Genomic DNA, 27,159 nt, shown 5'->3' on the forward strand with positions numbered 1-27,159 from the left:
CTTTAACAAAGTTTATATTTCTTAAAATTTCAAAAATCAACAAATAACAATATAACAGGTACAATTAGCAATTTTGGAACAAGTCAAGGAAAATACAATATTAGAGAATTCCACAGGTCCTGGGCTCAAGCCCCTCGCTTTACAATTCTTGAGGTCCCAGCTCAAATTTACAATTCAAAAAAGAACAACTTTAGTAAAGGGCAGAAATCCCCTAATTCAAAGAGCACTTGCTCTTAAATTGGCAATATCTGGCCTCCCAGAGGCACACTTTACAATTACAAAATTTGAAAAAGAGCTAACAGGCTCTCGGTTCCATACTGCCTACTCAGTGCAACATTACATCAATCTCTGATCTCTCAAACCAGCATTTACAAATAGAACTTACTTTAACAGGGGTATTTTAATACCCAACCTGCGGGGCCTTCGTGGAAAAAGAATAACAGGTTAAATTAATGGCCCGAACACAAAATGAATGGAGGCGTATACTTGCACTCCTAGATGTGAACACTAACAAAACCTAAGGGGCACTAGGCCGATGAAACAGGGGCTATTCCCAAACTACTGAGGTGACTCGTATATAAATTACTTTAACACATTACAGGCAGAAAACCGTTACAAAACGAAGTCACCTAAAACCAAGATCAAGGGGAGCTTGAGAGGGTACATCACTCTTTATCCCTGATTTACAGTTAAAGATTTTATGACGTTTTTACATTAGCCGGCAGAAAGTTACATTTTTAGAAAAGTATGTTACATACTAACGAGTCGGACCTTTCCCTCGGGTTAAACTGCGGAGGTAGCAATAAAGGAAGAAGTTATGGGCCATTACCTTGAAGATGTTCTGTTGACCGGTGAAAGAGGCCGCCCGCCTCCTGCTTTGACACACACGCTCCGTAAGGTGACGAACATTTGGCCAAGAAGCGTGAAAAGCCGCAGTTTATAAACCGTCAGGGAAGGTTCGAGATCATTCAAGACTAAACTAGCCACACCCTCTCAATTTTATTGGATGAATTTCAAAGTTACGCTTGGAATCGAACAAGAAGCCTGTGATAGGTTGAAAATTAAATACAGAAATTAAGGATTGGCTAGATTCAAAACTGGCGGAAAGAAAAAGGAAATATTGCCAACCCAAAAATAAATGAACATCAATCAGTTACAAAAACATAGAAATACAAAATGTCTTTAAATTATAACTTCCTACACCTCGCACCAGGGTGCATGATCATAGTTTTTAGTGGTGTCCTCTGTGGAAAAATGTCCAAAATTCTTGATGAATGTCAAACAAAACCAGTAGAAATTCACTCAGGTTAGGAAACTGCACAATATTATAATTACACAATATTTTAGTGGTGACATCTTCTGATTAAAGTTCCAAGTTGGTGTAGTTTTAGTTTCCACTTTGTTCGATAGAGGAGTTCATTTAGGCGCTAGTTTTGAATGCGCGGCGTTGAGGTGTACCTCCCGGTACAATAATAATAATAATAATAATAATAATAATAATAATAATAATAATAATAATAATAATAATAATAATAATAATAATAACTAGCAGTTTCCCGCTGGCTCCGCCCGCAATGTACAAAGCACGGTGTTGTTCGTTACTATCCTCACGAATGTATTTGCAAAGTTTCGAGTTAATGAAATAAAACACATGATCTGCTCTGGAAATAGAATGTAATATTATGTCAACAAAACACTTGAAAATACATCACACAAAGAAATTGAATTAAACGTTCCTTGGAACAACACTACGCGCCGAACTGTTAAAAAGCCCTTCAAAGATCTTCGTCATGGAGACAAATGTACTCATAACTTCTCTCAGAATCTACCAGTTTAAGTAGTTATTACCTCAAAGGAAAGCGCGTGATCCACTGAGTGTTTTTAGATCAAAACGAACTGCGTACCTCAATTAGAACGAGAGATTTGATTGCTTCAATGAGAACAAATGTTGAAGAAATGAGATGTCAAATTGAATGTACACTCATAACTTTCCTCAGAATCAACCAATTTGAATAGTTAAGAGCTTAAATGAAGGAGCTTGATCCACTGAGTGTTCTTAGGCCAAAACGAACTCCATACTTCAATTAGAACCAAAGACATGATTGCTTCAAAGAGACAAACAATTGAAAAAATCAAATAATTTGAGGAAGGCGGAAGTAAGTGATTTTTAGTACCTGATGACAAGTCTGTGCATGAATACCTTTCAGTTAAAAAAGAATGAAGGAAATCGACTGGATAGAATGGCCGGACTGACTAACTTTAGTTTTCATTAAAAAATGTATATATAGATAATACTAATTTAAAATTATATTAATAAAATAATAATTATAAGATTATAATAATAGAATTTATTATAATATAATACATAAATATTAAATAATATTTTAAAATTATTTTTATTATTATTTTGGGTTTAGGTCCTACTAACTTCTTTTGGGGTTTTTGGAGACGCCGAGGTGCCGACATTTTGTCTTTCAGGAGTTATTTTACGTGCCTTTAAATCTACCGACACTAGGCTGACGTATTCGAGCAAAATCAAAATGCCATCGGACTGAGCCGGGACTGACCCCACCGGCTTCAGCTTAGAACGGCCGCGCTCAACCGTCCGCGCTACTCCAGATGATAGAAATCTGAATCGATTTTGAGCAGTGATTATTTTTCCGTCTTATCAGCGACTAATTGTTAGTCGCTAATAAGAGAGCAGTAGTAATGATTTCTAGCGGAGATGAGTGGCAGCAGGAGAGATAAATCAACACCAGAAACAATAGTCAGGCCCGTATTCACAAACTTCTGGTTAAATTTTCTGTTATCTCAGATTTCCAAATCTGAGATAACACTCACTTCTTCATTCACCACGGAATTTATTATCTCGGTTTATCAAAACTAAGTTCTCGTTTCAATCTGAATTTGAACCTTAAAATTTTCGTACTGATGCACAGAAAACAAGTGACTACATGCTGCCGCAACTATCGAAATGTAAACAAGTTTTTGACTCCATTCGGGGTTTGTAAATAATTTTGTCATAAATTATGTCCGCTATTGAGAAGGAACGAAGAAAGTAGCTTAATATGACTTTCCAGAAGAATGAATTATTTTTGAATTTTGTGGCAGAAAGCATTACCATCATAGAGAATAAGACAACAAATTAAAGCCTACCCATTGTACATTTCACTAAAAAAGTAGGGCAGTATGCCTCAATTCTTCATTAAAAAGTCATCTAGTCGCGTGCCGTAGAAGATACAAGCTCTAATCGGAAATTTATCTTAGGCCTACCTATGTGTTGCCGGCCCCATGGTGTAAGGGTAGCGTCTCTGCCCCTTACCCGTAGGCCCCGGTTTCGATTCCCGGTCAGGTCAGTGATTTGAGGTCTGGTTCGCGGTCCACTCAGTCTACGTGATTAGAATTGAGGAGCTATCTGACGGTGAGATGGCGGCCATGGTCTAGAAAGCCAAGAATAACGGCCGAAAGGATTCGTCATGCTGACCACACGACACCTCGTAATCTGCAGGCCTTCGGGCTGAGCAGCGTTCGCTTCGTACTCCAAGGCCCTTCAGAGTTGTAGTGTCATGGGTTTTTTCCTACCTATGTGTTGGGAATTCCAGGTTATATTCGATTATGGATAATACTGACAAGGTCGAAGCTTAGATAACCTAAAGTGTGTTTCAAAATCAGTGTCATTGTAGTCCTCAAAGTATGTAGTGCGTTCTTTTTATCCACCTAGGACGTCATATTGCATAACCTTGGTTATATTCCTCGCCGCTGTGATTTTCTCTTCCAGTTTAAAATTCCAGCCGTCTACGAGCTGCCATCTCGAAAGTCTATTATCCTAGATTTCCTGTTTTCCCAGCCAACTTTTCTCGGGTAAAATTTTAAACCAAGATAATACCCGTTATTCAAGGTAATGTTGCTGGTGCTGTTATCTCGGTTTTCGTAGCTTTAAACCGAGATAAAATCATTTTCTCGCGTTGGTGAACATGGGCCTCGGTGAGTGAAATATTGCTGCAGATACGTCTTAGGGGCCTTGAGGTATTGTAGGTCATCAGCTAGTTCGTTATTATGTCCAGCTCCATGGTTAACTGGTTAACGTGTTGGCCATTGGACCAAAGGTTCCCGGCTTCTACTCTCGGCTGGAACGGGGATTTATCTTTCCTTGGTTAACTCCTCTGGCTCGGACACTGGGTGGTAGTGCCTCATCCTCACAGACACGAAGGCCGACACCAGGCCTCTCCGGAGACAACACACTATTGTTATTATTAGATCGTTTCCAGGAAGGCTGAATAATATTTCCACGTCAGCGATGTTCGCCGTTAATGGACTTTGGAATACGATTATAATTCGTGACTATCCCCGGTATTTAAGCTCGCACGGTCAAAATGTATGAGAGACACTGGGGATTTTGGAGCGGGAGACACTGAGGATTTGGGTGGGAGACATTTAGGATTAGACGCTGGCGACTAGAAGGATACGAACACGGCTATGTGCTAGGTATAATGCCTGCACGCCTAAGCCCAGTTTGGGAAAAGTTGAACAGTCGACTACCCTGTTAAGTAAGTAGGACAGATCATCCACATAAAGAAAACGGTAGTTCGCAGAAAACTAACTATGGTATATATTCGTTTGTAAATCGGGGAACTGACGATTGGAATGCATTACCTGCAACTGTCTTGGAGCCTTTTCCGAAAAATATAAAATGCTTCAAGAATAGACCCCAGCATTCTGTAAATTGTGTATGAATTTCTATGTGATGGTGTCATATTTTAATGCAACACATTGCAATGCAATGCATCTGAATTATTTAAGGTATGTGTGAATTTGTTTATGAACGTGCTGTATTTACAATGTTAAGATAATAGTAGTCCGCCTCTGTGGTGTAGTGGTTAGTGTGATTAGCTGCCACCCTCGAAGGTCCGGGTTCGATTCCCGGCTCTGCCACGAAATTTGAAGAGTGGTACGAGGGCTGGAACGGGGTCCACTCAGTCTCAGGAGGTCAACTGAGTAGAGGTGGGCTCGATTCCCACCTCAGCCATCCTCGAAGTGGTTTTCCGTGGTTTCCCACTTCTCCTCCAGGCAAATGCCGGGATGGTACCTAACTTAAGGCCACGGCCGCTTCCTTCCCTCTTCCTTGTCTATACCTTCCAATCTTCCCATCCCCCCGGAAGGCCCCCGTTCAGCATAGCAGGCGAGGCCGCCTGGGCGAGGTACCGGTCATCCTCCCCAGTTGTATCCACCGACCCAGAGTCTGAAGCTCCAGGACACTGACCTTGAGGTGATAGAGGTGGGATCCCTCGCTGAGTCCGAGGGAAAAACCAACCCTGGAGGGTAAACCGATTTAAGAAAGTAAGTAAGTAAGATAATAGTAATTGGACCGCTCAGTCTACTGTAAGTGATAATTAAGGTACGTGTTTGTAATATTAAGCTAGAGGTAAGCTCAACCCATAGTATTGTTAGCCGTAGTATTAAGCACTGGAAATACTTAAGTTGTGTATGAATTTGTAAATGATGATGCTGGATTTAGAATGCTAAACTATTAGTATTTCTTGTAATATTTCCTTTCCATGGAATTGCTTGTTGTACTCTTGTTGTTGTAGTTGTTATTGTTGTTGTTGATGTTCTTGGGTAATAATATTCTAGCTTTACTTTATTATTTTACTACCGTAGGTGATCATTGCCATCGGGATATTTCCCAGTTGCGATGTACTTGTTAATACAGTAATAGTATACAGTAATAATATAAAAGAGTGGACATTTGATTTCATAATTTTTGTTATGTACACGTTTTAAATAGAATTAATATTACTCAAGTGTCTTCAAGTTTGTAAAAAATGTAATAATCACGAATATCTCCGTTATTATTCCTCCCTAGGTCACCCTCCCCTCCAAGGCTGTGCAGTATAGGTTAATGTGTCTCAAAGTCAGTGCACTGCGACCTGCAGACTAGCTCTGAGTACATGCGAAATGGTTTTATCAGATTATGAAATGTGTGATATGTTTTTAATTTATGGTTAGGTATCCTAGAGAACGGACTTTTGTCGCTGTTCTTCAGAGTCTTCCACATCGGAGTTGATTATCGAAATGATTTGTCCTTTAAAACAACAATATCAATCAATCAATCAATCAATCAATCAATCAATCAATCAATCAATCAATCAATCAATCAATCAATCAATCAATCAATCAATCAATCAATCAATCAGTGACTTCCAGGCAGGCTGCATAGTACTAAAGGTCAAAATATTCCAAACCTGTATGTGAAGTTGCAGCAATAACAGCAATTTGTTTAGTACGGATTTTACAAGGCAAGCACTCCTACTCTTCTATTATCAGCTGCCCCTCACCACAAGAGTCTAGCCCCTGCGATCTAACTATGGCTCCACGCCGAATACTTCCGAACGAACCTGAAAGTTATCAAATGCACTCCGGACTTCGGTTTGTTTCGTCATTTTTCGATCGTTGCCGAATACTTCCGAACGAACCCGAGAGTTATGGAATGCACTCCGGACTTCGGCTTGATTCTTCATTATACGATCGTTGCCTGGCGCCATTCTTAATTGGTCTGTGGTGGTAGAAGAAATGATCTTTAAAAGATGTTATAAGTTTCATAATGCTGTTTGTATTATCATTAAAAAGTATTCGTAAAGTGGAAAAAGCTACGATTATAACAAACATGTTAGGAAACACGTGTCAAAATTACATCTAGACAAATTAGGTGATCTAGCTCCCATTAAAAACAGCAAGAAACACATGCCTATAAGTGTGAAAGTTGCGACAAATGGTCCAAAAACCAGTACGTTTTAAAGAGCATATACGGCAATTTCACGAGGCCGTTTATCTAAATGGGAAGAAGTAAGTGTGCATTGTGCAGTTTTACAACCGCCTTGGCAGAATGAAGAAGTGAGAGCAGCTTGTAAACGTAAAAAGAAGCCTTATCAGAAATGGCTCCAAACAAGGGCGGAGGCAGACAGGGATTTGTACGTAGATGAAAGAAACAGAGCGAAACAAATAGTTGTTGAATCCAAAAAGAAGCCTTGGGAAGATTTTGGTAATAACCTGGAAAGGCTAGGTTAAGCAGCATGGAAACCTTTCTGGACAGTAATAAAGAATCTTAGGAAGGGAGGGAAAAAGGAAATGAACAGTATTTTGAGTAATTCAGGTGAACTCATAATAGATCCCAGGGAATCACTGGAGAGGTGGAGGAATATTTTGAACATCTTCTCAACGTAAAAGGAAATCTTCCTGGTGGTGTTACGAATAGCCAAGCTAATGGGGAGGAGGAAAATGATGTTGGTGAAATTTTGCTTCAGGAAGTGGAAAGGATGGTAAATAAACTCCATTGTCATAAGGCAGCAGGAATAGATGAAATTAGACCTGAAATGGTGAAGTATAGTGGGAAGGCAGGGATGAAATGGCTTCATAGAGTAGTAAAATTAGCATGGAGTGTTGGTAAAATACCTTCAGATTGGACAAAAACAGTAATTGCACCTATATATAAGCAAGGGAACAGGAAGGATTGCAACAATTATCGAGGTATCTCATTGATTAGTATACCAGGCAAAGTATTCACTGGCATCTTGGAAGGGAGGGTGCAATCAGTCGTTGAGAGGAAGTTGGATGAAAACCAGTGTGGTTTCATACCACAGAGGGGCTGTCAGGATCAGATTTTCAGTATACGCCGGGTAATTGAAAAATGCTACGAGAGGAATAGGCAGTTGTGTTTATGTTTCGTAGATCTACAGAAAGCATATGACAGGGTACCGAGGGAAAAGATGTTCGCCGTACTAGAGGACTATGGAATTAAAAGTAGATTATTAAAATCAATCAAAGGCATTTATGTTGACAATTGGGCTTCAGTGAGAATTGATGGTAGAATGAGTTCTTAGTTCAGGGTATTTACAGGGGTTAGACAAGGCTGTAGTCTTTCACCATTGCTGTTCGTAGTTTACATGGATCATCTGCTGAAAGGTATAAAATGGCAGGGCGGGATTCAGTAAGGTGGAAATTTAGTAAGCAGTCTGGCCTAGGCTGACGACTTGATCTTAATGGCAGATTGTGCCGAAAGCTTGCAGTCAAATTTCTTGGAACTTGAAAATAGGTGCAATGAGTATGGTATGAAAATTAGCCTTTCGAAGACTAAACTGATGTCAGTAGGTAAGAAATTCAACACAATTGAATGTCAGATTGGTGATAAAGAGCTAGAACAAGTCAATAATTTCAAGTAGTTAGGTTGTGTGTTCTCCCAGGATGGTAATATAGTAAGTGAGATTGAATCAAGGTGTAGTAAAGCTAATGCAGTGAGCTCGCAGTTGCGATCAACAGTATTCTGTAAGATGGAAGTCAGCTCCCAGACGGTTTGTTTTCAGACCAACTTTGCTTTACAGGAGCGAAAGCTTGGTGGACCCAGGATATCTTATTCATAAGTTAGAAGTAACAGACATGAAAGTAGCAAGAATGATTGCTAGTACAAACAGGTGGGAATAATGGCAGGAGGGTACTCGGAATGAGGAGATAAAGGCTAATGTAGGAATGAACTCGATGGATGAAGCTGTACGCATAAACCGGCTTCGGTGGTGGGGTCATGTGAGGCGAATGGAGGGGGATAGGTTACCTAGGAGAATAATGGACTCTGTTATGGAGGGTAAGAGAAGAATAGGGAGACCAATGCGACGATGGTTAGACTCAGTTTCTAACGATTTAAAGATAAGAGGTTTAGAACTAAATGAGGCCACAACACTAGTTGCAATTAGAGGATTGTGGAGACGTTTACTAAATTCACAGAGGCTTGCAGACTGAACGCTGAAAGGCATAACAGTCTATAATGATAATGTAGGTATGTGAAAAAAAGTTTTTATGAACACTTAAAATCAGAACATTCTATTTCCGTTAAGCTGGAACGTAACGAGTTTCCTACATTGCAAAATTTTCTACAGTGGAAGGAAGAATCCGAAAAGAAAGCCTTGTCTTAATATACTAAAAAGCGTGGTTCGCACCGTGGCGCTGACAATGTTACTGGGCATTATTATACGTGGCAACTTTCAGGACATTACTCTTCTGAAAGTACAGGGATTAGGCATATTAAAACTCAAGGAAGCAACAAAATAAATGGAAATTGCTCTTCAGGTATGCAGGTAAGGTAACTTGTGGAGATCCCGACATGAGGGAGAACACGACACTTTTAAGCTTAGCGCCTCTGATAACCACAGTACTCTACAGGTCAAACTTGTAACTACATTTACTGCAGCCATACGGCTTTGTGCTCATGGTCATCCTTTTAGCTGAAGATTATCAGTATATGAATAGTTGAAGGTGAGTAAGTAAGTGATATATGATTTAAAAGTAACTTGTTATAATATATGTGTAGGTTGTGTAACGAAATAGGTAGATATGCGATAATTTTAAGATAATGTTTGAGGTTAGGCGCACAAAGCAAGTTTTGGAGAAGCGATTATGTCATTTTCAAATCGCCAAACCTTCAGCTTGGTAAGTGCTGCCAACTTTTGTCTGTCAATGAAACTCGGGGAGATTTAGACACGACAAGCTGGGAGATCTCAACAGTTGTCGAGATCTCCCTGAATCTCTAAACCGGAATACACTTTTGGGGACAGGATTTAATGGTGCATTAATACTATAGTTTAGTAGGATTAATCAATGATGACATTGTAGAGTATTAGGATATTTATAGTATTTTTGTAATGCTATTTTTTATAACAATATTTGTGTTGTTTTGTTAAGTTTAACGTAAATTACGAAGGTTTGAGACTGATGATAAAGTAGAAGTTTCACGTAAATAGTTTTGCATCCAACTTGTTATATGTGGAAGATGGCGCGGAAATATGTGTACAAAAGTCCGCTTGGACGATGGAATGCAAAAGATATGACTGCTGCTATTAAGGACGTGAAAGAAAATGGAACTCGTTTGGCAACAGTTGCGAAGTATTTCAGTGTTCCAAGGAATACACTCAGATCCAGAATACTCTCTGGTATATCTACCAATAGGCAACTGGGAAAAGGAGCAACAATGGACAATGCTATGGAGGAACAGTTAGTCAACCATCTTGTTCATCTCGATTCTAAAGGGTTTGGACTAACAGTGACCGACTTACGAGAAATGGTTTTTACGTTCACTGAGGGGAATGGTGTTAAAAGCATATTTAATAAACAAAAGGCAATAGTTGGATATGACTGGGTTTTGCAAGAGCCTGGTACTATTTTCAGTGTCGATGAAACTGGTGTTCAGCTCATATTTAAGGCAGGTAAGATTATCAGTGAAAGGTAAAGAGACACTCAAACGGAACCCCCAGTGGATCAGTTGTAAACATGCCCGAATCAGTGTATATGACCACTGAGGTGTCTGACTCGTTGGCTGAATGGTCAGCGTACTGGCCTTCAGTTCAGAGGGTCCCGGGTTGGATTCCCGGCCGGGTCGGGGATTTTAACCTTCATTGGTTAATTCCAATGGCCCGGGGGCTAGGTGTTTGTGCTGTCCCCAACATCCCTGCAACTCACACACCACACATAACACTATCCTCCACTACAATAACACGCAGCTACCTACACATGGCAGATGCCGCCCACCCTCATCGGAGGGTCTGCCTTACAAGGGCTACACTCGGCTAGATATAGCCATACGAAATTATTATTATTATACCACTCAGGTAGTTTCATTGTTCCTTGATCACCTAAACCGTTACAAACCAGGGGGCAGGATTCGGTTGATAATCAACGGACACTCAACACACTGCAAAGATCCGGATGTGCTTGATAAGGCATCAGCTTTAGGAATATAGATGTTATGCTCCCCCCGCTGCCACCCGCTAGATGTGTCTTACTTCAAGTGCTACAAACATTTTTACAATGAGACCACCAAGAGCTTTGTTCGCGCTCACCGGGGAAAAGGGATCACTAAAGATATTTTTGGAGACCTTTCTAAAGCTGGCATGGGACAAATCGGAAACGACAGGAAATTTTATCGGTTGATTTCGGAAATGTGGCATTTATCCGCACAATCCCGATATCCTCCAAGACGACATTTTTGAATATGACCTTGTGCTGGACGATACTGGTTCAAATTATGTAAATGTTGGAGAAAATATTACTGTAGAAGATAATGCCAATAGTCCTACATTATCACAGGTACACGAAGCTTCACCTGCATTAACACATCTCAGTTGGTCAGTCCAGGAATAGTCACCTGTTCCAATATTAAGACACCCATCTGGAAAAGGAAGAGAAAGAAGAGCGTAAGAATCCGCCACGGTGACTTCACAGGATTACCTGGAAAAATTTGAAATAGAGGAAACGCGAAAATGAAAAGAATCCTTCAAATCGAAGGACAACCATGAGAACTCGGCGTGTGCAACGGAGAAGCTAGTTTCTCAAACAGTCTTCTTTGGTCTGAGAATTACTGCGCAGTATGTGACGACAACCATAATGAGGCATGGCTTCAATTTAGTGGGGAATGTAGGAAATGGTTCCACGAGATGTGTGTGGAAAATGGAAACGATGAACAGTTTATATGTACCCACTGTGTACAATAGTTGTGTAACTATTCCGAGGTCTTACCTAGTGTCAGGTTCTCCCTAAGTGCGGGAGAAGTGGACATTATTGCACCTTTTATTTATTTGATAATTTAACATGTTGTGAAATGTTATTTTTTGCCATAAATAATAGAAAACATAAACTAAATGTGTACAAAATCACCAGGGAAATAATTGAAATATTTTGCAAAGAAAGAATGTTCAAAATTACAGGTTTTTGATTAGCGTGTCGAGATATCCCTAAATTACCTTACTTGAGTTTGAGGATGGATAGACGTAGGACAAGGACATGATGTAGTTCACCTGAGTCTAACAGAATTGTAAAAGAGAAACTTGGCTACAGACATCGCCAACAAAATTTCGTTTGATGCCATACTAGACAAGGTCCGCGACTCACTTTCGGATACTAGATACTTACGGTGATCCCCATAAGGAACTTTCACCCCATCAACGCAGTAATTAAAACTGAGAGGACTTGTCGCATTCGTGAAACTCACAACCTGACTTGTGTCAGGATCCTCATTCAGTTGGTTCATTACAGCTGGAACCATGATTTCAAAAGCTGTAATGTATCTTTCCTTCATTATGGTCCTGATATGTTTGTATACCTCAGTCTGCTTCTCATTTCCTTCCGCTTTTGAAAAGTTCTTCCTACGTGCTGGTTATTGAACTATTTGTCGCAACTTTCACACTTATAGGCATGTGTTTTCTTGTTGTTTTAATGGGAGCTATATCACCTAATTTGTCTGGATGTACTTTTGACACGTGTTTCCTAACATGTTTGTTATAATCGTAGCTTTTTCCACTTTACGAATAGATACATGATTTTTGACACTTTTTAATGATAGTGCAAACCGTATACCGTAACTAATTATCGGATTCACCTCTTAACAAAAAAAGACTTGTACAACATTGAACACTGCTTCAACTTACATCCTCGTCCGTGAGACACAGTGATGACGGTAGTAGCGTTGAAGCTTGGGTAAATGAAGTAGTGGTGGTGGTGATTATTGTTTTAAGAGGAAGTACAACTAGGCAACCATCCTACATTAACACTAATCAGAGAGAAAAAATGGAAGGGATCCGACACTTCGGAAAATGAAGGTAACAGCCAAAGAAAGACAAGGGCTTCGAAGGGCGTGAAAATGGAAGACTCCCTAGGCCTCGAGTGCTCTAATACCGTCGGGGTCGAAAAGAACAAGAGTTGACCAAGGGAGGTCGGACAGGATAGATGAAAGTGAGGAGCCTGGTACAAGTAAGTGGAAGAAATGTCAGGAATCAGCTAAGGGCCCCATGGTCGCAACGAACACTCCTAAGTTACGAGCACCTGGGGCTCTTTTAGTCGCCTCTTACGAGAGGCAGGGGATACCGTGGGTGTTATTCCACCACCCCCACCCACAGGGGATAAGTGAGGTAAATTCTAGTGATAATCCATATGTTCTGTATTATAAACCGCAAGGCACAGTGAATGAAAACCCCCCAGGATTAATGGCAACTGATTTTGTATTAATTATCTTGAACAGTGCGCAGAGAGAAATACTGAAGTAATCTGGAAGCGACTGTATTTGTATCTATGGGAGTGAATAGTTATGGCTTTGAAGTGACCACACTTCTTGTTCTAGATGATATGAGACAGGGGTTCCCCTGCGGTTTCCTCATATCTAATAGAGGTGATCAATATGTACTTTCTATATTTTTTGACTATGTAAGAGAAGGGTTTGGAAAATTAACTCCTAAATGTTTTATGTCTGATATGGCAGAGTCTTACTTCAACGGGTTGGATTTCAACAATGGAGCAACCCGAAATGCGACTATTCTGTTCCTGGCATGTAGGAAGAACATTCCAAATGTGAAAGGAAATGAGAAGCAGACTGAGGTATACAAACATATCAGGACCTTAATAAAGAAAAGACCGAGCTCGATAGCTGCAGTCGCTTACGTGCGGCCAGTATCCAGTATTCGGGAGATAGTAGGTTCGAACCCCACTGTCGGCAGCCCTGAAAATTGTTTTCCGTGGTTTCGCATTTTCACACCAGGCTGTACCTTAATTAAGGACACGGCCGCTTCCTTCCCACACCTAGCCCTTTCCTGTCTCATCGTCGCCTAAGACCTATCTGTGTCGGTGCGACGTAAAGAAACTAGCAAATAATAATAATAATAATAATAATAATAATAATAATAATAATAATAATAATAATAATAATAATAATAATAATAATAATAATAATAATAATAATAAAGGAAAGATACATCACAGCTTTTGAAATCATGGTTCCAGCTGTAATGAACCAACTGAATGAGGATCCTGACCAAGTCAGGTTGTGAGTTTCACGAATAGGATAAGTCCTCTCAGTCTGTTTTAATTACTGCGTTGATGGGGGTGAAAGTTCCTTATAGGGATCACTGTAAGTGTCTAGTTTTTAATATAAGGAAGGATTATCATTGGGGAAATCACATAAATGGGGTTGTAAATAAATGGTACAGATCCCAGCACATGGTTATGGGGGTGTTTAGGGGTTGTAATAAAGATGTAAAGTAGAGGGCATATAAGTCTCTGGTAAGACCCCAAATAGAGTATGGTTCCAGTGTATGGGACCCTCACCAGGATGACTTGATTCAAGAACTGGAAAATATAAAAAGAAAAGCAGCTCGATTTGTTCTGGGTGATTTCCGAAAAAAGAGTAGCGTTACAAAAATTTTGCAAAGTTTGGACTGAGAAGACTTGGGAGAAAGAAGACGAGCTGCTCGTCTAAGTGGTATGTTCCGAGCTGTCAGCGGAGAGTTGGCGTGGAAAGACATTAGTAGACGAATAAGTTTGAGTGGCGTCTTTAAAAGTAGGAAAGATCACAATATGAAGGTAAAGTTAGAATTCAAGAGGACAAATTGGGGCAAATATTCGTTTATAGGAAGGGGAGTTAGGGATTGGAACAATTTACCAAGGGAGATGTTCAATAAATATCCAATTTCTTTGAAATCATTGTAGAAAAGGCTAGGAAAACAACACTGAATGTGAAGAGACTGGCGCAATTAAGTGGAAGCAATGCCATGATTCAGCTAAGGGCCCCGTGGTCGCCATCCCACTCTCCCAAGTTCAGAGCCCCTGGGGCCCCTTTCAGTCACCTCTTACGACAGGCAGGAGATACCATGGATGCTATTATACCGCCCCCATCCACTGGGGGATTACTTCAGGGAACCTGAATGTCCCCAGTCTCGTGTGTATAGTGTAATATTATAGTGTGTTACGTGGATTGTTGTAAAATAAGATGTTTCTTTTTAGTGTAGGGCCTATTGTAATTAGCAGTATTATAATAAAAAATATTACGTGTACAGATTATCGAAATAAATTTTTGTGATCAAACCAGGGACACCAAATCGGAAGACTAGCAGCCCAGGAAGCAGCATCGTCAAATTTGTCAGGTATGTATGTATGGTCATTTTAAAATTTCTTGCCGGTATTTGAGCCTGCTGTTTGTGATATTTGTCACAGTACCTTGTTGACGAGTGAGAATTTAAATAACTGGAACTGACCGCCGTAATATGAGGAGGGCACAGTTACATCTCGATAACTCTTCGGTTCGTTCGGATTTATTCAGCGTGCTTTTTGTGATATTTGTCACTGTAGCTTGTTGACGAGTGAGAATTTAAACAACCGGAATTGCCGCCGTAATATGAGTACATTCGATAACTCTTGGGTTCGTTCGGAAGTATTCGGCGCGGAGCCATAGTTAGATCTCAGGGGCTAGACTCTTTTCTCCTCACCCCTTCCAACAGGCAAACTTATGCTTGGATTATGCACCAACCTTCCCTCACCAGCCTTGCCTCTCCCCAACCGCCCCCCCCCCTCCCTATACATAGTCTTTACTACTGCTGCCTGAAGAGTTACTGAAAACCTAAAAACATTCACGTTTTAATATTTAATTTTAAATTTAAAATTTAGCTGATTATTACTTCGCATAAGTTGCTTATAATAGTCTCTTCTATCACCTGTTAAACGGACGTGCCTTATTTCAGTTACACTCTGTATAGCCTAGTTCACAACTCGGCTGTCCTTGAATTTAAATACCGAGTTTCGAGAAATTCCGTAGGGCCATTTCACCCTGATGACGTAAAAACCCCACACAGACAAAAATTGAACTGAACCTACTTTTGAAGGCAACCGTTTGAAAGAGTGGGGACGTCATCCTCAAGTGAATGTGCAGCGCCTTGTCCGAAGCTTAAGAAGGCATTGTGAAGCTGTTAACTATCCTGTACCTACCCACCAAACTGTGTTTGTGTAGCCAGCTTATTGACGTAGGGTTAGCAGGTTTGCCTCTTACTCAAAGGACTCGGTTGCAATTCTCGCGAGTCCAGGGACTGAGAATTGAGTGTTGGAACGGGGTTCATTTCAGTCTCATGCAATAAAATAAGGAGCTGTTGATACGAGATGTATTGAGCCCGGTCAAGAAAACCAAGCAATGTAGATGAGGATGTCGTCATACCGACCACGTGGCACTCTAGTATCAGCAGGTCATTTGGCCGGGCAACAGTAGACTTACCAGGCCAGTTCCTAATGACGTGTTGCACCATTGGTGTTCGTTCGCTTGTTTGTTCTTTTGTTTGTTTGTTTGTTTTTATAGGGTGATCAGATATGCTTTACTCCGGCGCGCAGTGCTTTTACTATGGACGAGAGTGCGCTCGTCGGCAATATGATAAAATAAAGGACAAACTGAGTACAAATAAAACAAAACAATACATGTAACTGCATAAGTAACTGACAAGAAAATAAATTGAAATATACAAAAGGTGAGTACGAGATGAAATAAATAAATAAATAAATAAATATAAGCACCTGGAGTACAAAGACGTATATTAGGTGATATAAACCCACATTACGACATGGCTTTAATAGTTGTGCTTATCTTCTTTGTATTTGTAAGGTCAATCTTGCACAACGTTTAGTTTTCAATTTAGCTCCTTGTTAATTACTCAAGCCTTTATTTTGTGATTTGTTTCTATGCAACCAGTGTCTTCCACATATATTTAATCTGCTCACATTCGCTGACTGAAAAGCCCAAGTTACTAATTTAAATCTAAGTAGAAAACACTGACAATTGTCGCTTCAAAACAAATCATGCAGAGTGGCTTGCTTTCTCCATGAACAGTGTGCGTTAAACATGTTCTGTTCTATTGAAAATTATTCCAAGGTGAAGAAGCAAACTTACCATAAAGCCAAATGAGGCCGATGATTTCCAACACAGCAATACCGAGGACGGCCACTCCACCTCCATACACGTCCATCAAGGTAAGGATGTAGCTGCCGCCCTGAAATACATACATACACTCACTCTCACTGACACCGAAAATGAGGATCAACATTTGCACGTCGTACTTTCTCCGCTGGCTGAGTACTACCCCCGTTTAAACAAAAGAGCTTGCATTAACACATTGGTGATGTTTTTGCTGTTGTTTGGGTCATCTGTTTGGATGCAGCCCTCCCTGCCATTCCGTTATGTGCCAACCTGTTCATTGGTAAGTAACTACAACATCCTCCAAGTAATCTAATCTGAATATCTCATACAAGCCTTGGTCTACCTCTGCTGTTTCAACCGCCCATACTTCCCTCAAAAACTAATTGCACAAGTCCTGGGTACATCAAGATGTTTCCAGCAAATCTCTCCCTTCTTCTGATCAAATTTCGCTAAATCGTTCTCCTCCCACCAACCCAACTCAGTATGCCTTCGTTCGTGATCCGGTCCACCCATCAGAACCACCACAGGAAAAGGTTCTATTCTCCTTCTTTATGCATTGTCCATGTTTCACTTCCATATAATGCCTCGCTCCACACAAGCAACTTCCTAATTCCGTATTTTCGCGAATAATCCCCGCACCCTAATTTTAGGAAAGCTCATTTTTGAAAAGAAAAGAAAGTTAAATGAACTAAAAATTCCTTCCTTCTAAAGAGTAACGTAGGCATAAACAAACATTTCATACCACTCCGCAAATATGAACATGTAAATTTACGGATATAGCAGCTTTGGCTGAGATGATAAAAATACATTATCACTGCTATGAAGTATATTTGCCATGAATATTAGTAGGTTTACTTACGTGACATATATTTAATTAATCTGAACTTGCAATAGGCTCAATATTCCCTGTAGATCGGAAGATTCGTTGTCTCTTGCATCACTAGAATCCTCTCCTAAATGACTTACAAATACGTCACACTCGACGTCTAACCTCTCACACGCGTTCTCTTTTTACTCGGATAGTAACACGACAGGTGGTGGATAATTCTTTTCGTGCAATGTAAACACTTGAAAAAGACACACCGGAGAATTCGGATGTTAGTTTCGCGATACAATAAAACCTCGTTAATTCGAAGTCTCAGGAGCGCAGAAATCGGATATCGAATTACGTGATTTCGAATTAACCGCCAACTTGTAATTAAGAAAACTAGGTGAGTCTGAAGCTTGTTGCCAACCTTGACGCAAATAAAACCCGCACCCCAATTTCGTGCCTCAATTGTTTTTACAAGTATGCTGGGATTATTCGCGTAAACACGGTATATATTTCGATATTTGATGTAAGAAAAATTGTTTTCTTAAGAAATGAATTCCTTACTTGTATTAGTCTGCATTTTACGTCCACTTTACTTCTGCTATTGACAGTTATTCTACCATCCAAGTAAAAATATTCATCTTCCAGCTTTAAGACCATTGCCGAATCTAATGTTTTCAGTGTCACCTAACTTCATTCTAATGTGTTCTATTACCTTTGTTTTGGGTTTATTTATTTTCATCTTACACCCTTTTTATAAAACTAGGTCCATGTCACTCATAAAATGTTTCCATGTCTTCTGCCGACTCAAATAAAATGACAATGTATTCGGCAAATCTCAGAATTTTGATTAATTGTCCTGGAACATCAATTCCTTTTCCCTCTTTGATTTCGTTTACTGCCTGTTTTATATAAACATACAGGAGGAGTGGGGACAAACTACAACGTTCGATAACTCCTTTCTGTATGGCTGTTTCTTTTCCATAGCTCTCGATTCCTATCAATGTGAACTGAATTTTGTATACATTCCAGATAACAGTTCTTTCTCAGTAAACGATCTCTGTTGCCTTAATAATCTCAAATAGCTCGGTACAATCAACGTTATTGAATGTTTCTTCTAAATCTTGAAATACTGTGAACGTGAGGTTGCCCTGTTTTATTCGATACCGTAAGATCAGACGTAGAGTCAGTATGGCTTCGAGTATTCCTACACAACTTCCGAAACCAAACTGATCTTGTACCAACACGGCTTTAACTTGTCTCTTCATATACTTCTGCAAATAATACGCTTTGGAAGTTTTCAAGAATGAGATACTAAACTACGGGTAATTTTGAGCTACTTCCCACACATGACTGCACTTGTTTTCTTAGAAATAGGGATAACTGCGTTCTCTTTAAAAAATTGGATGGAATTTCTCCTGTATCATACATCTTGCACACTAATTGGAATAGCTACGCTATGCCGATCTCTCACAAGGCAGTCAGTAAATCTGGGACCATATCATCAACTGCAGGTGCCTTGTTCCCACATAGTTCTCGAAATATTCCGTCAAATTCTGACCTCAGAATTGGATCTCCCTATTCATCAGCACAGCATCAACAGCGTCTTCGATTTCCAAAATGCGATCATCTAATTCATTTCCTTGATATAAATGTTGCATACAATCCTGACATTTTCATGTCTTGTCTTTTTTCCCTAAAATGGTTTGTTTTTCATCTGAGCTCTTGATATTCCTGCGCCTAGTTTTCCTTCCTCCAAACGTTTACTTAATTTTCCTATATGCAGCATCTATCTTTCATACAACCATACAAGTTTCAACGTCTTTACATTTCTCGTTCAGCCATTCCCCCTTAGCTGTCTTGCACTTTCCATCTACTTCATTGTTCAACCTCCTGTATGCACTTCTGCCATCTCATTTTTTCGAACGTGTTGTATTCCGTAAGTAATCAGTCCGCTCTAGTATCTCATTAGTAATCCACAGATCCCTACTTGGTCTTAGCTCCCTTCCTAACATTTCTTCAGCATTCCTACTGGTCTCATCCTTCAGAAGTACCCACACTTAATCTATTGTGTTTCTCCCACCTTTTCCATTTAGTATTGTATATATATATATATATATATATATATATATATATATATATATTCCTTGAAACATTCCCTCACTCTCCTTACCTTCAAATTTATATTCCAACTCATTGCATTTCTTCCTTTTTCATTTCTTCAACCTCAGATATCATTTCATGACTACCAAGTTGTGGTTGGAGTCTACATCTGCTCCTGGGAAGATCTTGCAATCAAATACTTGTTTTCTGAATCTCTGCGTAACAATGATGACGACTATTTGATATCAAATTAAAAACCAAAATCTCTTTATTTGCAAATGATGTGTCTACCTCGGTGGCCAATGGTACACTAAAATACATTACTGTCAGGCAATACATTTTTAATTAACAAGAGAAGAAGAAAATTTTTCTAGAGTACAATAATATACAATTTACGCTAACAATTTTTTCCATTAAACAAACAGATCATCCTTAATCAATTTATATTGTTTACAAAATTCTACTTATAATATGTCCTATACTTACAAACATAGTCAACTCATATACAGTATGTGGAATTACTTCAAATAATACTATGCAACTGGTATAAGATTAAAATTTACATTGTATTTATTTACGTATTTATTTTTTTACCCATTCTAGAACCTGAGTAGCATAACAACCTGCTGCGTCTTAACTAGAGCCCCTTTTGCAAGGTGTCGTCCCATTTGCGGTCAGTCTCATTTGCGGTCAGTCCCATTTGCGGTCACTCAGGTAGAATACAAAAATAAACTAGTTTTGACGGGTGAGACATTGTCCCATTTGCGATCACTCTTATCAGTGGGGATATGGAATTCCCTACTCAAGGACTGTTACAGGCAGACAGCCTTTTAAATAATTGGCAACAGCTGCATGCTAGGATTCGGATGCTGAAACTCATTAAATTAATCATGTTTACCGTTTGAGTACGATGCGTTAATATCGGGACAAGGAGACTAAATATGACTTATTTGTACCTTTTATTTAGGGTTAGCAGATGGTTATGTGTGTAATCAAATGATTTTTGAAATGCAGGACAAAAGCAGGGCGTGTTAAACCGTTAAACTACTTCAAATTCAAAATAAATGTTTTGCTGTAACATTCTACTTCCTCGATATTGCGACACTTTTTGGGCTGTGTCCTGATTGCGGACAAGGCAAAAACCGTCCAGATTCCGAACAACTAAATATACCATGTCCAGATTGCGAACAAGAGATTAGTGTTGACGTGGGATACATAAAACAGATACAATTTTCAAAACAGTCTCATATGAAATTTTTGTTCTAGTAGTAGTAACATTAACTGGTACATTTGGGATGTTTTAGATAACCCAACAATATTTATAAAAATATTTTTCTTATTGAAAATGTTTAATAATTTAGTTTGGGGTAATCTTATGATTTAGAATATCCTTTTTATTGTATAACATAACTAGAGGGGCATTTGTTTATGGTGGATTAGTGAGAGTTATATTATTAATAGATTATTATTATTATCTTTTTTGCTACTAGGTCTTTTGGTGACGATGGGATAGGAAAGGCCTAGGAGTTGGAAGGAAGCAGTCGTGGCCTTAATTAAGGTACATCCCCAGCATTTGCCTCGTGTGAAAATGGGAAACCACGGAAAATCATCTTCAGGGCTGCCGACAGCCGAACCCTTAAGCTGCCTGTTCATGGAATTCGGACGAAACGCTACTCGTTCGCTTCGACACCTCAACACGCGCACAGATATGAAGATAGGTGTATTTGCTAAAATACGCTCCTTTTGTAGACCATTGGCAGCGTCTGTCTTCGGATCCCATGTAAAAATTATTTGGTGATACATTTAGGGTTACCGAGCGAGTTGGCCGTGCGGTTAGAGGCGCGCAGGTGTGAGCTTACATCCGGGAGATAGTGGGTTCGAACCCCAGATTCAGCAGCCCTGAAGATGGTTTACCGTGATTTCCCAATTTCATACCAGGCAAATGCTGGGGCTGTACCTTAATTAAAGCCACGTCCGCTTCTTTACAACTCCTAGCCCTTTCCTATCCCATCGTCGCCATAAGACCTATCGGTGTCGGTACCACGTAAAGCTGATCCTAAAAGTAAAATAAGTCTTTCTTTCTTTCCTTCCTTCTCTCTTTCTTAATCCGTTTACAATCCAGGGTTGTTTTTTCCCTCGGACTCAGCGAGGGATCCCACCTGTACAGTCTCAAGGGCAGTGTCCTGGAGTGTGAGACTTTGGGTCGGGGGATACAACTGCGGAGGATGAACAGTACCTCGCCTAGGTGGCCTCACCTCCTATGCTGAACAGTGGCTTGTGGGGGGGGGGGAGATTGCAAGGGGTAGGCAAGGAAGAGGGAAGGAGGCGGCCGTGGCCTTAAGTTAGGTACCATCGCGGCATTTGCCTGGAGGAGAAGTGGGAAACCACGGAAAACCACTTTGAGGGTGGTTGAGGAGGGAATCGAACCCCCCTCTACTCAGTTGACCTCCGGAGGCTGTGTGGACCCCGTTCGAGCCCTCGTACCAATTTTCAAATTTCGTGCCAGACCGGGGATTCGAACTCGGGCCTCCAGGGGTGGCAACTTATCACACTAACCACTACACCATAGAGGCGGACCATGTAGTGTTTATCCGACATAATTTTAAAAAATCAGCCATAGATCGCCCTTGAGAGGATTCTTTACATTCTGGCAGAGTAACATGTAACGTCAGGATTACACTCAAGCAGCCTAATTAGCATCAAATCAGAATGTCTGCGCATGATAGTTGAGACCGTACTACTACTGTTATTATTGTTATTATTATTATTGTTGTTATTATTATTATTTATTTATTTTCCTCAAATTGTAGGTACAATTGAGGGACGGTGAACTGCGAAAGGTCATAGCCCCACATACACGAATGTGCCTCCATCCCCACTTAAAATTACAATATTAAAATATGCAATTATATTCTGCTTATATACAGTTACCGTATTTCCATAGACATATATTTACATAATATTCACAAGACGTGTTCAACAGTGTATTATTGTTCCAAAGCATACAGTTGTGAATATTTTGCATCAACAGGGGCTGCTTAACTGAGGCGGCAAAGGCGTGCTCCTTTCACGCAAAAGGACATGGTTCGATTCCCCGTCAGGAAGTCGAAAAATTTAGAGGCGAGATGTTCACTTCTGGAGAGGCACACTTTGCTGGGATTTACTCAGCTCACACTAAAAGTGAGTACGAAGTAGATTCTTTGGGGACAACGGCTGCCGGGTATAGAGTTAACAATTTACTCCCTATTTTACGAATAGTAGAAGCCTTTATCTTCCACTACTCCAAGTCCTTCTTGGTCTGAACGGTGATAGATTTGCTTTGCAATATTTTTTATAATGAATGCCGCCCCCCCCCCCCCCAACGCATTTGGCACTTTCCCATTATACATTAAATAACGTATGGTAGATTGTACACGAAGGAGATGAATTAGTAATTTAGGACTTTGTATACTGACCCCAATTCTGTTCGCAATCAGGACGACACCCCTTTTTGAAGTAATTGTAGCTCATCTCCAACTTAGCAGTAAAATTACACTTCCTTCTCCCCATTATACAATAAGGGACACTTTTTCTTTCTTTATTTTCAAGCTGCTTTACGTCGCACCGACACAGATAGGACTTAATGCTACGATGGGATAGGAAAGGCTTAGGAATGGGAAGGAAGCGGTCGTGGCCTTAATTAAGGTACAGCCTCAGCATTTGCCTGGTGTGAAAATGGGAAACCACGGAAAACCATATTCAGGGCTGCCGACAGTGAGGTTCGAACCTCTATCTCCCGGATACAAGCTCACAGCTGCGTGCCCCTAACCGCACGGCGAACTTGCCAGGTGGAAGTGATTTTCAGATTTTTATTTTATTTTTATTTTGATAGAGCTATCCAAGACTCACGATTTGAAACCTTTTTGGGCCTTTTAGCTCTTTAACTTTCGGCAAAATTGAGTAAATTGCTGCATTTTACGTTTTTCGTAGTACTTTGTCCGCTAGGAAATGTTTTCAATATTAATAAGTAGTTAGAAGACGTAAAATCAATCACATTATATTCGTGCGAATAGAACTACGGGGAGAGGTTGGGAGAATCCCTGAGTCTAGCCTAATTAGCAGTCTCCCTGCTGCATGGACGTTGGAAAACCCCAACAGGCTGCTGATAACTTTAAAATGATCGCAAATGGGACACGAACTGGTCTTTCTTCGCATTCCTTTTTTCTTCAGAACTGGAAGTGACCGCAAATGGGACAAATTTTGCTGTGACCGCAAATGGGACTGACCGCAAATGGGACACAACCAATGGGACTGACCGCAAATGGGACACAACCTTTTGCAACCACTTTTCAGAGTTACTGAAGGGCCTTCACAGCTACCGTAGCGGTCCCAGGGCCCTCGAAGTCCCCACTGTACTTCACCCCTACAGGCAGTCCCCTACTTTGGCTGTCCAAACTCCTTAGACCAGGGGATGGAATTAATTTTTTCACACACATTTTTTTATTTACGATAGCCTGCACAGGTCAAATGCCCTCTAACATTTCATTTATTTTCCCTGTTGCTGTTTATTCTCTTCTTGAATATCTGTACAGATTTTGGAAAAGAATCAAACACTACCCCTGGTAAACTGTTCCACTCCTTCACGCCCTTCCCAATGAATGAAAATTTACCCCAATCGCTTCTGCTAAAATTCCTTCTAATTTTATACTTGTGGTCAGTTCTGCCGATATAATTATTTTCCAACGGAAGCCTCTCGCGGATTTCTCCCCATGATTCTTCTCCTGTATAGGCTCTATATAATCCTATAAGTCTAGTTTTCTCCCTTCTCTTACTTAAAGTTTCCCACCCAAGTTCCTTTAACATTTCTGATACACTACTGTTTCTCCTGAAATCCCCTGTTACAAATCTTGCTGCTTTCCTCTGCACACTATCTATTTCTTTCATTAGGTATTCTTGGTAAGGATCCCAAACACTGTTTGCATATTCCAGTAATGGACGAACCATACTTAAGTAACTTTTTTCTTTTAATTCTTTGTTGCATCCTTTAAGTAGCCTCATTATGACATGTAACGATCTGTATGCTTTCCCAACAATGTCATCCACATGACCCTTCCAGTGCAAATTACTTTCAAATCTCACACCTAAGTATTTGCACTTGCCATCTTTTGGGATAACTACCTCATCCAAAGTATATTCAAATTCAGTTTTAAAACTCTTGTTTGTAAATGTTGTAACAGTTGATTTGCCTCCATTAACCTTCATATTATTTTCTTCAACCCATTTTTGGATACTCTCAAGGTCCCTTTGTAATTCTGAACAATCCTCAATGTTATTTATTTCCCTATAAAGAATTATATCATCTGCATACAATCTTATTTTTGATGTTATATTGTTCCCTAAATCATTTGTGTATATTGAGAAAAGTAGCAGACCGATTATACTACCCTGTGCATTTCCCTTCCAAACTTTCTCTTCCTGTGATATATTATTTCCTACTTTGACTTTCTGAACCCTTGAATTTAGAAATATTCTTATCCAACGTATAACCCTTACGTCCAATCCTATTCCCTCCAATTTCTTTAATAATATTCCATGTTCCACTCTATCAAAGGCTTTGTAAAGATCTATGGCTATGCAATCTAACTGGCCTCCCGAATCCAACTGATCTTATATGCCCTGCTGAAATCCCACCAGTTGTGCCTCACACGAAAATTTCTTTCTAAATCCATACTGGCTCCTCATGAACCAATTTTTATCATCACATATCCCTCTGATGTACTTTGCTATTAAACTCTCCAGTATTTTACAAACTATACTGGTAAGGCTGATTGGTCTGTAGTTCTCTGTTTTCCTTTATCACCCTTTACTTTATAAATTGTTATTATTATAGATTCCTTCCATTCTTTTGGTATTACACTATTATTTATGACATAGTCAAAGAGAAATTTTAAATAAGGCACTATGTACCACCCCATTGTCTTTAATACCTCCCCAGTAATTTGATCATTTCCTGCTGCTTTTCCTTGCTGAAGCAGTTGGATTTCTCTGAAAATATCTTCATTAGTGAATGAGAAGCTTCTTGTTTACCTATGTGTTTCTCCCTCTCTATCTTCTGTTACTGTTTCCAACTCTTGACAATCTTCTACTGAATCTCTGAATTCCGTACTAAATAGATTTGCTTTCTCAGTATCTGTTAAATAGTGTTCACCCCCTTCTCTCACCATTGTAGGAATTTAGATTCCTTTTCCTTTTTGATTCCTAATATATGAATACAGCTTTTTACATTTCCCTTTGTGGTCATTACCCTCTTGAAGTATGCCATTCATATATTTCTCTTTTGCTACCTTTTTCACTCTATTCAGTTCCCTCATTAGCTGTTTTCTAGTTTCTCTACTCTCCTTACCCTCTTTGATTTTCCTGTTTACTATTCTACATTTTCTTTTTAATTTTCTTATTTCCCTTGTTTAATCTATTGTGTCTATTTGATAACCTCCAGTGTCTCCAGATCTTGTACACGTATACAGCATCGTTTTTGGTTTTTGAACCAAGTGTTAGGAAGGACTAAATTTGATCAGTGAAGAATTCTATCAGCCAACTTCCTCTTTTATTCCTTCGTTTCAATTTATATCCTCCTGCTAATTGCCCTCTCTTCCCTGACTTATAACGGCGTTCAAGTCTCCCATCATTATTAGGTTTCATCTCCGTTTTCATATCGTATTAAATAGTCTCTCTGTTCGTATATTCTTTCCATTTCTTCGTGATTGGCTGAACTAGTAGCCAAATAGTCATATACCATTGCGAAAGGCCTTGGCTTGGTACCTGTCTTAACAACAATCCATTCAGTATTGATCATCGCTACTTACCCGTTGCCCTATTTCATTCACTATTAAACCCCCTCCTACATTTCTTTATACGCCTGAGCCGAAATGCTCTTCCCTCTTCCTACTAATGTACTTCACTTATATTAACTACATCTAACTTCAGTCTGCCCATTTTCCTTTTCAGATTCTGTAACCTACCAAAACGATTCCAACTTCTAACATTCCACCCTCCAACTCGCAGAATGCCAGTACTCATCTTCATGATGATCAACCCCTCTCGTGTAGTCCCCAGTGGAGATGAAAAGGGGACTATATTACCATCGAAATATTTTACGCGGGACTTCATTCATTCATTCATTCACACTGTGAGAGCTACATGTCCTCGAGAGTTATGTCAGTAATTTCCCCTTTCTTTCAGTCGTCTAGCAGTATGAAACATAACTAATCCATGTTAAATAATATTACAGGGCCATATCATTCAATTCATCCTTGCAATTCTCGGAAGGCTGCTACTCCCTTTCAATGAACGATTCGTTAATCTGGTCTGGTTGTATTTATAGAACGGCTACCTGTTTCACTGGAGCAGCCTCCCCAACGCGGGAAGGTTACATGCTTCGGAGAGGAGAACATTGGTGTTATGCAGAATAAATATACTGAATCAAAATGGTTTTCGATACAGTACTCGT

General features: G+C 39.8%; 1 protein-coding gene across 1 annotated transcript in view; it reads right to left on the reverse strand.

The window, feature by feature from the left end:
* The window catches only part of LOC136863481 (sodium-dependent proline transporter-like), a 206,613-nt gene that overhangs the window by 41,719 nt on the left and 137,735 nt on the right, over positions 1-27,159 (reverse strand). Inside the window, exon 11 of the mRNA XM_068225959.1 lies at positions 16,733-16,832. Within this exon, the coding sequence (XP_068082060.1) occupies positions 16,733-16,832 (100 nt within the window). The remainder of the gene's footprint in view (positions 1-16,732; positions 16,833-27,159) is intronic.

Source organism: Anabrus simplex, chromosome 2 (assembly GCF_040414725.1).
Source record: "Anabrus simplex isolate iqAnaSimp1 chromosome 2, ASM4041472v1, whole genome shotgun sequence".
Lineage (NCBI taxonomy): Eukaryota > Metazoa > Arthropoda > Insecta > Orthoptera > Tettigoniidae > Anabrus > Anabrus simplex.